The sequence below is a fragment of the Procambarus clarkii genome, chromosome 25 (assembly GCF_040958095.1).
Source record: "Procambarus clarkii isolate CNS0578487 chromosome 25, FALCON_Pclarkii_2.0, whole genome shotgun sequence".
Lineage (NCBI taxonomy): Eukaryota > Metazoa > Arthropoda > Malacostraca > Decapoda > Cambaridae > Procambarus > Procambarus clarkii.
The window spans coordinates 16217595-16234648 of NC_091174.1; the positions used below are offsets into that span (position 1 = coordinate 16217595).

At 47.6% G+C, this 17054-nt stretch overlaps 1 protein-coding gene across 1 annotated transcript in view; it reads left to right on the forward strand.

Moving 5' to 3' along the window:
• The window catches only part of LOC123756339 (uncharacterized), a 1167846-nt gene that overhangs the window by 808289 nt on the left and 342503 nt on the right, over positions 1 to 17054 (forward strand). Inside the window, exon 4 of the mRNA XM_069331344.1 lies at positions 11461 to 11604. Coding sequence (XP_069187445.1) covers positions 11461 to 11604 — 144 coding nt within the window. The remainder of the gene's footprint in view (positions 1 to 11460; positions 11605 to 17054) is intronic.

Consider the following 17054-nt stretch of genomic DNA (forward strand, 5'->3'; position numbering starts at 1 on the left):
CAAATGGGCAAAATCTTTCTTTCGCCCTGATGCCCCTGTTACCGAGCAGTAAATAGGTACCTGGGAGTTAAACAGCTACTACGGGCTGCTTCCTGGGGGTGGAGGCCTGGTCGAGGACCGGGCCGCGGGGACACCAAAGCCCCGAAATCATCTCAAGATAACCTTCCCCTATACAGCAGCCTAGAAAACATTTGCCATCTCTTTACCGTATCGTCTCTCAAACAGGTTGCTATAAGAGGCAGATTCGTTTGGCTCTCACAAGTGTATAATCACTTCACGAAAGTGATCGTTAGGAACGCCTTCTCTCACGTCCCTAACAGACGTGAGTTGCTGGATTGTTTAAAGCGAAGGATACACAAGTGTATGTTTGTGTGGTTGGGTATCAATGTGAGCTGTCTTGCATGGGCCAACAAGAGCTGTCTTGCATGGGCCAACAAGAGCTGTCTTGTATGGGCCAACAAGAGCTGTCTTGCATGGCCCAACAAGAGCTGTCTTGCATGGGCCAACAAGAGCTGTCTTGCATGGACCAACAAGAGCTGTCTTGCATGGACCAACAAGAGCTGTCTTGCATGGACCAACAAGAGCTGTCTTGCATGGACCAACAAGATCTGTCTTGCATGGACCAACAAGATCTGTCTTGCATGGACCAACAAGATCTGTCTTGCATGGACCAACAAGAGTAGCCTTGCATGGACCAACAAGAGTAGCCTTGCATTGGCCAACAAAATCTGTCTTGCATGGGCCAACAACATCTGTCTTGCATGGGCCAACAAGAGCTGTCTTGCATTGGCCAACAAGAGCCGTCTTGCATGGACCAACAAGAGCCGTCTTGCATGGACCAACAAGAGCTGTCTTGCATGGGGCCAACAAGAGCTGTCTTGCATGGGCCAACAAGAGCTGTCTTGCATGGGCCAACAAGATCTGTCTTGCATGGGGCCAACAAGAGCTGTCTTGCATGGGGCCAACAAGAGCTGTCTTGCATGGGGCCAACAAGAGCTGTCTTGCATGGGCCAACAAGAGCTGTCTTGCATGGGCCAACAAGAGCTGTCTTGTATGGGCCAACAAGAGCTGTCTTGTATGGGCCAACAAGATCTGTCTTGCATGGACCAACAAGATCTATCTTGCATGGGCCAACAAGAGCTGTCTTGTATGGGCCAACAAGAGCTGTCTTGTATGGACCAACAAGAGCTGTCTTGTATGGACCAACAAGAGCTGTCTTGTATGGACCAACAAGAGCTGTCTTGTATGGGCCAACAAGAGCTGTCTTGTATGGGCCAACAAGAGCTGTCTTGTATGGGCCAACAAGAGCTGTCTTGCATGGATCAACAAGAGCTGTCTTGCATGGCCCAACAAGAGCTGTCTTGCATGGCCCAACAAGAGCTGTCTTGCATGGGCCAACAAGAGCTGTCTTGCATGGGCCAACAAGAGCTGTCTTGCATGGACCAACAAGAGCTGTCTTGCATGGACCAACAAGATCCGTCTTGCATGGATCAACAAGAGCTGTCTTGCATGGCCCAACAAGAGCTGTCTTGCATGGGCCAACAAGAGCTGTCTTGCATGGCCCAACAAGAGCTGTCTTGCATGGGCCAACAAGAGCTGTCTTGCATGGGCCAACAAGAGCTGTCTTGCATGGCCCAACAAGAGCTGTCTTGCATGGCCCAACAAGAGCTGTCTTGCATGGCCCAACAAGAGCTGTCTTGCATGGGCCAACAAGAGCTGTCTTGCATGGACCAACAAGAGCTGTCTTACATGGACCAACAAGAGCTGTCTTACATGGACCAACAAGAGCTGTCTTGCATGGACCAACAAGAGCTGTCTTACATGGACCAACAAGATCCGTCTTGCATGGATCAACAAGAGCTGTCTTGCATGGCCCAACAAGAGCTGTCTTGCATGGGGCCAACAAGAGCTGTCTTGCATGGACCAACAAGAGCTGTCTTGCAAGGGCCAACAAGAGCTGTCTTGCATGGACCAACAAGATTTATGCAGTGTCCTGTATTGTTTTTTTAAAATGGTCTCCTCGCCATCCTTCAGCACCAACGTGGAACACAAGTTTTAAACTACTGCAGAAAGTAACACGTGCTACTTACAGACAATTTAACACAAGTATCACAAACCAAGTAACGGAAATGACACGAACATCTGAACTCCATAAACACGACACGGAACAAAATAATGAAACTGTTACTAATGTCTACGGTTCATGATATTCGATATATTTCCGGAATATACGGCAATACTACATGGAGATATACGAGCATACTTGCTCCTGTAACATGCATGTGCGTATATACATATTTTAAAACAAATAAATACACGGAGCTTCTAGCAATCAAAATGGCATCCGTTCGCACAAAAAAATGTAAATATTGCATGCAATCACCCAGACAAACACAAAACAAAAACAGTGCCTGAAACCACGCACCAAAAAACGGATCCCGTGATGGTCAACACAGGCAACATGCGCAGGCGAACAAATGCGTAAATATTAGTCGAATGTGTCTAGGCTGACGAACTATGCAGTGTTATTGTATTTTGCTGTATGCATTTTATTAAAATGTATTAGAGCCGTGAGGCTCATTCGAACTGTTGCGAGTTTTTTTTGTTTTTTTAACAGGCTATACGAAAAGTCAATGTCACAGGTGTTTTTTATCAGAAGGTAATATGTGCGTAGAAAATGAACAGTGTGAATGTGTTCATCTGTTAGAACTTTTGAACTTTTGTTCCTCATCTCATCCTTAAGGCAAGTGATGTACAGGTTCCTTAGCCTGTAAAATTGTGTTTATATCTACATCTGAAGCTGTGTATGGAGGCTGAGTTCACCGCTTCACTCTAGAGTGAATTCCACTTATTCACGACTCTGACACTGAAAAATGTATTTGTATTGTTCCTGCTAATGTGCTGATGTCTCCAAGGAAGGTTTAAAGCCTCAGTTAGATACAAGTAAGCTACTTCAGAAACCTCTACGTTTTTGTAAGCATCCATGCTTTCATTGGCTGGCCTACAGTCTCGTACTTTTTAAGGCTCGCGTTCGAGTCGTCATTGATCCAAGAGAATGAAATACTTTTTTTTTTTTACCCATTGCTATGAAACCCCCCCCCCCCCCTTCCCCCAATGAAGCCTCATGTTGCAGGTTTGCCCCACACAGGGAGAGTTATTGCATTTGTTGCACGCTACTTTCTGCAGTATTTTAAAATTTGTGTTCCACGTTGGTGCTGAAGGAAGACGAGGAGACCATTTTAAGAAAACAATACAGGAAACTGCATAAATCTTGTTGGTCCATGCAAGACAGCTCTTGTTGGCCCATGCAAGACAGCTCTTGTTGGTCCATGCAAGACAGCTCTTGTTGGCCCATGCAAGACAGCTCTTGTTGGTCCATGCAAGACAGCTCTTGTTGATCCATGCAAGACAGCTCTTGTTGGTCCATGTAAGACAGCTCTTGTTGGTACATGCAAGACAGCTCTTGTTGGTCCATGTAAGACAGCTCTTGTTGGTACATGCAAGACAGCTCTTGTTGGTCCATGTAAGACAGCTCTTGTTGGTACATGCAAGACAGCTCTTGTTGGTACATGCAAGACAGCTCTTGTTGGCTCATGCAAGGTAGATCTTGTTGGCCCCTTGCAAGACAGCTCTTGTTGGTCCATGTAAGACAGCTCTTGTTGGCCCATGCAAGACAGCTCTTGTTGGCCCATGCAAGACAGCTCTTGTTGGCCCATGCAAGACGGCTCTTGTTGGTCCATGCAAGACAGATCTTGTTGGCCCATGCAAAACAGCTCACATTGGTACCCAACCACACAAACATGTGTATCCTTCGCTTCAAACAATCCAGCAACTCACGTCTATTAGGGACATGAGAGAATGCGTTCTTAACGATCACCTTTGTGAAGTGGTCGTACGCTTACGCTCAATCCACTGACCCCAAATATCATCCCGTATACAGGACGCGAGTACAGGAGACTCCCGTTGATCTCGGTATAGGATCAACGGGAGTCCGTTCATCCTCTATAGGATCATCTGAAAATGCTCATTCGTGATATAGTCACTTTAAGAATATTTAATTTGATGTGTTTTATGTATGTGGATAATTAGGGGTAGCGGAGTGGTCTTCGGTGTAGATCTGAAATCAAAATAGCTCGATGACCTTGACTGGATGCGAATCTTTTTCATGAGTCTAATACCAATCATGATGTGCATCATCATGATAAGGTGAATCCTAATCAAGGGGGGAGTTTAAATCAGGTGACTACCAATCAGAAGGTGACTCACAACCAGAAAGTAAATCCCACTCAGGAAAAAGAATAAAAATCAGGAGAGTTATCATCCCAGAGGGAAGGGAGGGAATTATCAGGGGGTAAAGCGCCACGCCATTACGACTATATAGCACTGGGAAGGGGTTAGGATAAGGATTTGGGATGGGAAGGGGGGAAGGAATTGGTGCCAAATCACTTGGACGGTCGGGGATTGAACGTAGAGTTATCATCTCAGCATCCCAGTCTTACGTGGAATAGTGTGTGTGTGTGTGTACTATCCTAGTTGTAACAGGTTATCTTGAGAGGATTTCGGGGCTTTAGTGTCCCCGCGGCCCGGTCCTTGACCAGGCCTCCACCCCCAGGAAGCAGCCCGTGACAGCTGACTAACACCCAGGTACCTATTTTACTGCTAGTTAACAGGGGCATAGGGTGAAAGAAACTCTGCCCATTGTTTCTCGCCGGCGCCTGGGATCGAACCCAGGACCACAGGATCACAAGTCCAGCGTGCTGTCCGCTCGGCCGACCGGCTCCCCAGCTTCGGCGCTTTGGTCCCGCCTCTCAACTGTCATTCAACTGGTGTACAGGTTCCTGAGCCTACTGGGCTCTATCATATCTACATTTGAAACTGTGTATGGAGTCAGCCTCCGCCACATCACTGCCTAATGTATTCCATTTGTTGACAACTCTGACACTGAACAAAAATCTAATGTCTGTAGCTCATTTGGGTCTACTTTCTACTACTACTACTACTACTATCTACTACTACTACTGTAGTCTACTTTCAAGTGTGGTCTAGAGCAGACACTTGCGAGATACTCTACCAACGCTCAGTGCGCTCAACTCACACCAACGTATCACCTGTGTACTTCTGTATATTCGACCAAATATATATATATAGTATCTTAGTGTCTGTGTTTATTTGTCACCATACTTTACGTAACAATAGAACCGTTACATTGGTTTCCAGTTCACAGTTTCCACCCGTGTCCCCTTGTTCGTGCACCCGTGCTAAAAGGTTTGTCTTTGTCCACCCTGTCAATTCCCCTGAGAATTTTGTAGGCGGTTATCATGTCTCCCCTTACTCTTATGTATTATAGGGACGTGTGGTTCAGATCCTTCAGCCTTTCTTCATAGCTTATACTTCTTAGTTCCGGGACAAGGCTGGTGGCATACCGCTGAATCTTTTCTAACTTTGTCTTTTGTTTAACTATATATAGACTCCAGGCTAGAGCTGCATATTCCAGGATTGGTCTGACGTAAGTGGTATACAAGATCTTGAACGATTCCTTATACAAGTTTCTAAAGGCAGTTCTTATGTTGGCCAATCTAGCATATGCCGCTGATGATATTCTTTTGATGTGGGCCTCTGAGGACAGGTTCAGTGTGATATCAACCCCCAGATCTTTCTATTTGACTCTGGCAGGATTTCACCTCTCTGGTGGTACCTTGTGTTCAGCCTTCTGCTCCCTTCGCCTAATTTCATTACTTTTCGCTTAGCTGAGTTAAACTTTAGTAGTCATTTTCTAGACCACACATTGTGTGTGTGTGTAATTACCTAAGTAATTACCTAAGTGTAGTTACAGGATGAGAGCTACGCTCGTGGTGTCCCGTCTTCCCAGCACATGATATAATATATAATATATAATATATATATATATATATATATATATATATATATATATATATATATATATATATATATATATATATATATATATATATAACTGAAAACTCACACCCCAGAAGTGACTCGAACCCATACTGCCAGGAGCAATGCAACTGGTATGAACAGGACGCCTTAATCCACTTGACCATCACGACCGGACAAAAATACACATACACATACATACAAGGTGTGTGAATACACACACCTTGTTGTATTCACCTAGTTATGCTTGCGGGGGTTGAGCTCTGGCTCTTTCAGCCCGCCTCTCAACTGTCAATCAATCAACGGATTATTTTTCTCACACACACACACACACACACACACACACACACACACACACACACACACACACACACACACACACACACACACACAGTTATCACCCCAGTACCACCAGGGTAATCCTGGCAAACTAATTCCTTACTAGTTAACAGAATCGCGTGCTGGTGGGTGAAGAGCTCAGTTCAAGTGGTCATCTAATTATACTTAGTTTACAATTGTTTAACACAACACACAGCGCTGGGATAAAGGTATACAACATGATATAATGTTTCACAATCAGCAGAAGTGCTTCAGTTCCTAATTTGTTATGACTCTGTGGCATGGGATCAAGGAAGAGAATTATCAGGGGGAAAGCGCCAAGCCGTTAGGACTATATAGCACTGAGAAGGGATCAGGATAAGGATTTGGAGTGGGACGGCGGAGAAGGAATGGTGCCAACCACTAGGGCGGTCGGAGATTGAACGCCGACCTGCATGAAGCGAGACCGTCGCTCTACCGTCCAGCCCAAGTGGTTGGACAGGCACGAGATCAAGTGTGGACGAATCTTAGAATAGTGGATGAAGTTGTGAGAATGTTTGAGTCATTGCTCAACAGACGGCCGCGGCGAAATAATCAAATACAAAGTTATTTATCATCAATAACTCTTCGGATCCTTCAACAGGTCAGTTATTAGCAGCATAACGGGTGGTGGACCAGCCCGTCCTGCTAAGGTTTCCCGTTAAGAAAACGGTCAATTTAAAGTGCTCTTATCGTACCTACCAGAGGACCCAAAACAGAAAACGGGACAGTACGTCACTTTCGCCAGCCGCTTCTATTTTCTAGAGTGACAATTTTTGGCCATATGTAACGCATACGAGCGAAAAGTGACATTCTTTGTAGGACAGGTTGACGGGTCAGTGATAATAACACTTGGGCTTGACGGTGGAGAGACGGTCTCCCTTCATGCAGGTCGGCGTTCAATCCCCGACCGTCCAAGTGGTTGGGCACCATTCCTTTCCCCCCGTCCCATCCCAAATCCTTATCCTGACCCCCTTCCCAGTGCTATATAGTCGTAATGGCTTGGCGCTTTCTCTTAATAGTTACATTCCCTTCCCGCCCCACGCCTCGGTTCGAGTTCGAGCTAGAAGATGCTAATTTATACGCTCCAATCCTTGACCGTTAAGAGCTTGTTCAGCGGTAATTGGTGTGTCTGGCTGTTAACCGTTTGGCGGGTCGTATTCCAGGGAAACTAGAGAGTAAAGCTTACCCTGAACTATGGGAAGGGAAAGCTCTAAGCTTTCTAAAACGGCTAGGAGTCGTCTATACGCAAGTCGTCTATCCCTGTAACGACTTGTGTAACGACTCAATTTCTCGGTGAATACACATTGAGAATCGACTTGAGAATGGTCCAGGACGGACCGAAACGTCGTCGTCCCTTCAACTTCTAGTGTGTGGTCTGGTCAACATACTTCAGCCACGTTATTGTGACTCATCGCCTGCAATACACATTGAGTTTACTAAAAGTCCTGCACAATTTTTATTACTAAAGTATACCTCCCAGTTGATGAGGATTTGTGTGACGTTAAATACTCTTATTATACTAGCTTTATTAACCTTTAATATATACAATAAAGGGGAAAAATAATTCCCAAGTAAAGATTTGCGGAAATACGTCATCTATAAAACAGTTTCCTTTGCCATGTTCCTCTGCGGCTTTTATTGAACTTTATTTGCTGTGATGTGTCGAATATATCTGTCGTGTTCTGTCGTTTTCTGTAGCTTTTGTTGTGTTATATCGTTTTCTGTCGTTTTATGTCGCGTTCTGTCGTGTTCTGTCGTGTTCTGTCGTGAACACCTTGCGTGTTCTCGATGATGTGTGCTCTTCGTAACTTGCGTGGCCAGTGATGTTGTATGTATGTGATGTTTAATCCTGAAGGTACTAGGTCTTGTATACTTTGTATGTTCTTAAGGGTCTGTCCTAAGAATGTTCCTTGTTCTTAATAGTCTGGCCTCAGTGTGTTCCTTTGATCTAAATGTTATCTCCACAGTGTTTCGCTTGTTCTCAAAGTTATATTCTTAGAAGGTTGCGTGTGAAAAGAATGTCTTGCACGCTAAGTAACCGGCTTGTCCCGGCTCCCGTGAGCTGGATAACTCAACCCTTTTGTGGGGCTGTGTGTTGCCTTGGTGCTCCCTGGTGGGGCTGTGTTGCCTCAGTGCTGCCTGGTGGGGCTGTGTTGCCTCAGTGCTGCCTGGTGGGGCTGTGTTGCCTCAGTGCTGCCTGGTGGGGCTGTGTTGCCTCAGTCCTGCCTGGTGGGGCTGTGTTGGCTCAGTGCTGCCTGGTGGGGCTGTGTTGCCTCAGTGCTGCCTGGTGGGGCTGTGTTGCCTCAGTGCTGCCTGGTGGGGCTGTGTTGGCTCAGTGCTGCCTGGTGGGGCTGTGTTGGCTCAGTGCTGCCTGGTGGGGCTGTGTTGGCTCAGTGCTGCCTGGTGGGGCTGTGTTGCCTCAGTGCTGCCTGGTGGGGCTGTGTTGGCTCAGTGCTGCCTGGTGGGGCTGTGTTGGCTCAGTGCTGCCTGGTGGGGCTGTGTTGCCTCAGTGCAGCCTGGTGGGGCTGTGTTGGCTCAGTGCTGCCTGGTGGGGCTGTGTTGGCTCAGTGCTGCCTGGTGGGGCTGTGTTGGCTCAGTGCTGCCTGGTGGGGCTGTGTTGCCTCAGTGCTGCCTGGTGGGGCTGTGTTGGCTCAGTGCTGCCTGGTGGGGCTGTGTTGCCTCAGTGCTGCCTGGTGGGGCTGTGTTGCCTCAGTGCTGCCTGGTGGGGCTGTGTTGGCTCAGTGCTGCCTGGTGGGGCTGTGTTGGCTCAGTGCTGCCTGGTGGGGCTGTGTTGGCTCAGTGCTGCCTGGTGGGGCTGTGTTGGCTCAGTGCTGCCTGGTGGGGCTGTGTTGGCTCAGTGCTCCCTGGTGGGGCTGTGTTGGCTCAGTGCTGCCTGGTGGGGCTGTGTTGGCTCAGTGCTGCCTGGTGGGGCTGTGTTGCCTCAGTGCAGCCTGGTGGGGCTGTGTTGGCTCAGTGCTGTCTGGTGGGGCTGTGTTGGCTCAGTGCTCCCTGGTGGGGCTGTGTTGGCTCAGTGCTGCCTGGTGGGGCTGTGTTGGCTCAGTGCTGCCTGGTGGGGCTGTGTTGGCTCAGTGCTCCCTGGTGGGGCTGTGTTGGCTCAGTGCTGCCTGGTGGGGCTGTGTTGCCTCAGTGCAGCCTGGTGGGGCTGTGTTGGCTCAGTGCTGCCTGGTGGGGCTGTGTTGGCTCAGTGCTCCCTGGTGGGGCTGTGTTGGCTCAGTGCTGCCTGGTGGGGCTGTGTTGGCTCAGTGCTGCCTGGTGGGGCTGTGTTGCCTCAGTGCTCCCTGGTGGGGCTGTGTTGGCTCAGAGCTGCCTGGTGGGGCTGTGTTGCCTCAGTGCTCCCTGGTGGGGCTGTGTTGCCTCAGTGCTCCCTGGTGGGGCTGTGTGTTGACCCAGTGCTTCCTGGTGGGGCTGTGTTGCCTCAGTGCTGCCTGGTGGGGCTGTGTTTTGACTCAGTGCTGCCTGGTGGGGCTGTGTTTTGGCTCAGTGCTGCCTGGTGGGGCTGTGTTTTGGCTCAGTGCTCCCTGGTGGGGCTGTGTGTTGGTCGTGAGCAGTGGATTGGTGAGTGAGCACTTATATCGTGAGTGAGAACTCTTTAGCGATTTTTTCTCTCGTTCATCTTATTTTATTTTTCCTATTTCTTCTATTTCTCAAACAATATTTCCTCCTCGTTCTCGTTCTTCCTCTTTCGTGTACTCTTCAGTTTGTCACTTCTAGTTCTTCCCAAATGGTTTTCCCACCTCTCTTTTTTTACATTCATTCCTTCCCCCTCTCTCTCCCACTTTTGTTCCTTCCTCTCGTTCTCCATTTAACGATTTCTTCCTCCCACCTCATTTCCCCTTTCTTTTCCTATTATTTTCTCTTCTTCCTGTCTCCCTCCATCTTGTCCTCTTTCCCTACTACCTCTAGGGTGATGACTACCTCTAGGGTGGTGACTACCTCTAGGGTGGTGACTCAACCCATCCTCTTAAAAGTAACGTCACTTTTGGCTCTTATGCGCGCTATGGCCAAAAGTGGAAGTAATTTGAAATGAAATCGACTCACAAAAGTGACGTACTGTCCCGTTTTCTGTTTGAGTCGTCCGGCTTACTCGGAAAGGTTAGGAGAGGAAAATTTCAATTAACATTTTTCATAAAAATTTGAAACTTTATGAGAATTTCCTGCCCACCTAACTAACCAGAGGACTCTTAACTTACTGTTGTTGACAAAATAAATACCAATTTATTTTTCTTTTTTTTCATTTCATATTACGACCACTTTCGGCCATACGGGTAAACGGCCAAAAGCGATGCTATTTTTTTAAGTCACCTCAGGTAGTCATCAGGTTGGATGACTACCTCTAAGGTGGCGAGTACCTCCGCAGCTTTCTTAATCCATGTGTTATTATGTTCAATTGGATATTTATCTTGTGTCAACTGAACAATTGTCGTTTGTCAGTGTCTGTATTTTCCTCACTTAACAAGCCGGTCCTCTTTATATGACAGTACGTTTTGCAACAGTGTGGCGGATCGCACCAATATGTAGTAACGGGGCCCAAGTAAACTAATTTTGTGTACTTTTTTTGTAGAGTTCGGAAAAAATAAAGCTAGAAACCAAACTTATATGTTCCTAAGCCTTGTATAATACTTATATATGTACTATATTAGGTATGAGATAAAGTATAGCATAAAAAGCCCATTTTACCACAATGTCACTAAACATATTCATTTTAGGAGAATATTTGATTAAAAATATTTAAATGCTTTATTATATACTGAAAGTATTCTTGCAGTATTCGAGATATTTTCCACTTTCACATGACTCACAGTGGGTATAACTCAGTCCTCAAAGTCGTGCTGTCAAAAAGACAGTATAGTGATGCAGTATAGACTACGCTAATACAATACATTGCTCTCAAATGCATTTATATTGCTTTTTAACACATGATACAAGTTACAGCTTCTTTCAAGACATTTTACAGCTACCCACTTTCTCCATTCTCTAATACATTCTTCTAAGACCTCTTTAACGGTTGTCTAACGGAATCATACTCTCTCGTCTTCCATCCCTTCACCTTTTTGTCTATAACGCATTCCTCTAATTCCTCTCTAATACTCTCTTACTCTCACACCCTCGCTCACTCCTTTACGAACCCTCTCCTCTGACATCACTTACGCTGGTCTAACACTCCATCTCTCCCACCCTCAGTGTATGACCATCCCTGGTCTGGGGTTCCGGCGGGGCAGCTACCGCTGCGAGTGCCGCCTGGGCTTCTACTTCCCCGACACCGCCTCCCTCAACAAGTACTACAACGGCTCCATCATCGAGGAAGAGTTCGAGAAGAAGATCATGGTGAGTACTGAAGGCGGACGACCCCTTTGGAACCTTCCGCCGGGGGGTGTTCAGTCTGTTTATTTTCACCTAAACGGGCGAGCTATGTCGAGATTCTGTTTATTTAATTGTTTGTATCTGTACCATATAAGTCAGGACTGAGGACGTGTGGGCGTGATAGTCAGGACTGAGGACGTGTTGGCGTGATAGTCAGGGCTGAGGACGTGTGAGCGTAATAGTCAGGGCTGAGGACGTGTGGGCGTGATAGTCAGGGCTAAGGACGTGTGAGCGTGATAGTCAGGGCTGAGGACGTGTGGGCGTGATAGTCAGGGCTGAGGACGTGTGGGCGTGATGCGGAAGATTGTGGTCGCTATGTGGGCGTTTTAGGATACTACTTTTTCTTGACTGCAATTGCTTGCAACGTTACCAAATTGCATTTGGCTCAACAAACTCCATTAAAATCCATTAACTAACAGAACAAAGGGTTCAAGATTTGTGTACAGTGGTCGCCAGAGACGCCCCTGAGCGTGAGCCCTCTCAGTTCACCAGGTGCAGCGTCACTTTGCTTGCAAGAATGCCTCTAAAGCAATTGAAGCACTCTAAAGGTCCTCACTCAAGTCCTCAGCAGAATTGATTTTATTTGTGTCCTAATATGTTGCACAGGTGTTGAAGAAACCGAAGAAATTTGCAATGTTCAGAGCACAAGTGAACAGTTCTAGTTCCATGGAGTCAGTTCTAACAGTACTTGGAACTGGCTCCAGGGAAGAGCAAGTGTGACACAAGTGATTTATTCAGTAACTTGCTTGTACATAGGGTGCTCGACTCACTCGAGGTTGGTGTCAAGTTGATGACGCAAAAGGAGAGATACGGAATGTCTAACTATTTGTTTAACAGTCCTCGCGGAGCCAAATCACAACTGAACACTGTCGTTACAAACCAATCTATGCTCGCCTTCCAATCACTGCAGGGATACGATGGGACACACGAGGTCAATTGGATACTAGATTTATCACCAGAGCACGTGCAATGACATTACTAATGGGACAAGCAATACTCATGCACAATTAAGTTAACATAATTGATCTGTCAACGAGACCGTCAACAACATAGCAAAATGGAATGGCGGAATGTGTCATGTGTGTAGAATGACATTACGTGCACTGAGTAATCCACAGAGAGAACAACATGGTACTATATAGTAGGCATCCGTCAATCCCGTGGGATTATTGAGTTGTGCCTTGGGTGTCTGGATGGATGCAGCGTCTGCTGTGGCGGTGAAGTCGCACTGTAGCCAGTGCAGATAAACCCTGAAGCGGTTGCGTCCGTCAGTGGTCGAGACTTCGTCTGAAGTCTCTTTTTCCCTCCGCCTGCCTCTTCAGTTCACCCTCAAATTGCAGGAGTCTCTTCTGTCCGCAGCTGCTGCCTCCCAAGTGTTGATGTCAATGTTCAGCTGCTTGAGATCGCGTTTGCTGGCGTGTTTTAAACGTAGCTGAGGTCTTCCGGTGGGCCTCTTTCCCATATAAGCCCACCTCTTACATGGAGATGCCGGTTCTCCATATCAGAGGTCCTTCGATACTACTAACATATATATATCATGTGTTTAAAGTCGGGTCAATCCTATCACGTCCTTCATTCATTACAGCCGTTGAGTAGGTGAGATTCACTGACTGATCACCGAGATCAGAGCAGAGAAGAGCGACAATTAAACAAGCAACACAAAATGTGTACTTTGTGTACCTGTGTTCACTGTACCTCTGTACTTACAGTTTATGGCCGACCGTCGTCAACACCCACCCAAGTGCTCCGGTGATGGTTAGGACAGATGGGGTACACAGGCGAGGTGCCGATCACAGTAGTATGGCATCTTGACATTGTCGTGTGGGACTGGACATGCGAGCCTTCACACTGGTGGTGAGGCTTCTTGCTGCTACTGCCTGAGGTGGTTATGCAAGAACCTCCACGACAGAAGATGGTTACACTTAAGAACCATGCGTCCTTGCGTGGTCCTTGCCTTAAGAACCATGCGTCCTTGCGTGGTCCTTGCCTTAAGAACCATGCGTCCTTGCGTGGTCCTTATTTTTTCCCCCCTTTTACTCCCCTTGCCACTTCGGGGGGAAAAGGGTTTTGATCTAGCTATAGAGCCCCACGACCCAGCCACAAGGCATGGGCCGCGAGGCCCCGCAGCAATAACCCTAAAAAACACATTACAACTAAAAACAAACTAAAATTCATGTTGTGACCTACTGTGTACAAAACAAAAAGATAAATAAAGGTACATGGAGATGCATAAAAAAGAAGGATGTACATTAAAATATAATATGAAACAAAATAAAATAGGCATGTCACTGAATGAATGAATAACGTCTCCTGAGGAGACGATCACCTTCTAATGGCATACCTGCATGGAAAAGATATATCACGGGGAGGACATGCCTGGCTTGAAAAAAGTCAAGTCCCCGGAGATACAGAGAACATGCACGCATGTGTCCCTCCAGCCGTAGCTTATCCTCTCACGGGTTCGGACGAGCCACCCACCATCTCCAAAATCAGCCACTGGGGAAGTGGTACCCCAAGATGACGTCCGGTAAACTTAGCCGGAGTCCACTCACCCTAGTCACTTCTGGGTGTCGGGGGCACAAGGAAAGTCCACCCATGTCCAGGGGTAGTTATTATCAACCCCTTCCCGTGTTCTTGGACCACATACGATAAATCATGTCCAGGTTAGGGCTTTTACGGAGCAGATCTCCAAATCTCCGTTGGTCAAGCCCAACCTCTTAAGAACACGGGCACTCTCAATGCTGAACCCGCCTCTGCGATTCAAGGTAATTGAGGAGGCGGAGACTGCATTAGCACCGGTGTAATCCCTGACCCATTGAAGGATCTCGGGGGTGCCATACCGGTCACATTTGCTCTGGTGTGGCCGGGAGAGTGGGAAGCCTTCAGCCGAGACCTGGGTGTCTAAAATTATGGCCTCGTTAATTTTGCAAGCAATGATGTCTGGCTTACAAAAGGTTCCACCATCGGGTACCCGCACCTCCCGCACCACCTCATACCCTCGCTGTCTCAGACGACCAGCTACGAACCGGGTCATGACGTACCACCCGGGCTCCATGCGTCCTTGGGCAGGCTTGTGAGATATGCCCAAGGGTGCCAGGTTTCCTGCATGTATCTCACATGCCGCTGGCACCTGGGCGACCCCTAGCGGCCCTTGACGGCGTGGCTAAAGCGTTAGCTCTCACTTGGACAGCATGAGCAAACTCCCCCCGCTCAACAGGCGGGTGCTGGACGAGATCCACCTCAAGCACGAGGGAACCTCGCACGAGGACTTCAATCCAGCACCATCGGCCGTGCGGTAGAGCCGCTCTCGCCATGTCCGAGAGCACTCAGCTCTGTTGGTTACCGGCTCACCCCCAATCAAGGCCGGCCTTGATTGGGACGCATGGTTGCAACTTTTTGTTCCGAGTAGCTGAGTCTAAAAAAAACAACGAAACAGCCTGTAGTTCAATGCCTCTTGCCTGTCACTTTTTTATTTATATTGGGACTACGTTAGCTGTCTTCCAATTTTCTGGCAGGTCTCCTATTTCCAGTGACATATTGTTCACGATAAAGTTCGGACATGCAAAGTGCTTCCACATTCTCTTTTAGTATCCATGGTGAGATTCAGTTAGGTCCAAAAGCCTTTGTCACATCGAAATCCAGCAGATGCCTCGTTACCTCATCTCTGGTAATGTCAAAATCTTCAAAGGCTGCCTGGTTTATTGTCAACAGTTTCAGTTCAGGGAGTTCTCCTTCTCTTGATAGGAATTTCTGAAATGTGACGCAGCTGGAGTGAGCACGGCGACCATGGTGCAGCTGGTGACATGTGTGGCGGCTTTGTGGCAGCTGGTGGCGTGTGTGGCGGCTTAGCGGCTTAGCGGCAGCTGGTGACGCAGATGGCTAGTGGCGGGTACGCGCGGCGACGTTCAACGCCAAATCACACTTGGCAAGCGGCGGCAAAATTAATTTTCCACTCATAGGAGTTATGGCAAACTCTAACACACGGGAACAATGCGGCGGCCCACACAGTGTTTGTTGACACACCTGCAAGAGTATACCGCAACTAATGACTGCTGCTTCTTGATTCACAACAGCACACTGGGCGCTGTTTGGCTCTAAGGGTACCTTGTGCTGACTCTGCTTATGTTAATCACTCAATGAACTTGATTACAATATAATTACGGACATGATTCCTGGTGCGCGCCGGTTACACCAAAACAAGCGAAGTGGGTTAACTTGATGTTGGAGAACGTAGTAGGATGCTTCAGACGTCAGACAAGCTCAAACTACGTCTTGGTAGAACGAACTCCTAGAATAGAATGCCTAAGGGACCCGACTGAGAACTTCATCAGAGCTTCAAGGGATCACGACGTTTAGATCTACGAACTTGCTAATGAGAACCTGGCAACCATGCCTTCCTCAATGATGTAGACCTGTTTGTCGGCTAGAGGCAGGACCTCACAAATACGTCTCGGGTCATTTGGGAAGTTGATCTTAGGGCCCTTCCTTATACACACTCCGGCTGACTGGCCCACTGGCAAGATGGATGACTCCTCCAGCACTACTTCTGTGTGTAAAGGGTTTAATTCGCCCTATCTAATCATGCAATGGGCGCACGTCAGTCATCATGGTATTACAAAATGCTGCTAGGGATATGGACATGACAGTTCGGACCTGACAGTTCGGACCTGTCAATTAGGACCTAGGAGTTCGGACCTGCCAGTTCGGACAAGACAGTTCGGATCTGACAATTTGAACACCGGCACCCAACATGCAGGGGCCAGATTCACGAAAGCACTTACGCAAGCACTTACGAACGTGTACATCTTTCCTCAATCTTTGACGGCTTTGGTTACATTTATTAAACAGTTTACAAGCATGAAAACTTGCCAATCAACTGGTGTTATTGTTATAAACAGTCTCCTGGTGCTTTGGAGCTCATTAACTGTTTAATAATTGGAAACAAAGCCGCCAAAGATTGAGAAAAGATGTACACGTTCGTAAGTGCTTTCGTGAATCTGGCCCCTGGATCCTAACCTTAGCATAGAGATTATAAAATATTCAGGTTGTGCACTCGAGGGCGGAATTCTGAGTGCACTACAGTATGCCCTAGTAGGTGTGTGGAAGACAGGCAGAAGTGGGGAGCATGGCGGGTGTGAGGCTTATGTGGTGAGAGATCCTGAAAGCAGTAGTGATGTAGAGTGCCAGGTGTGGGGGGCGAGGGAGTGCTTACTCCCACAGCACTCCCACACCTGCCTGGACTCTTCCCAGCTCTAGGGGCCCCTTCCCCTCCTTGTCCAGGTCACGTGGACACACACCACACCATCTTATGAGGGGATTTCCTCTGATCCTCAAGAAGAACTGTCAGGTCTTGCCATCTTAAGACGAGTTGAGATGCCGTGCGAACGGTAAATAAGTGAAAGGGAGGTAAAGGA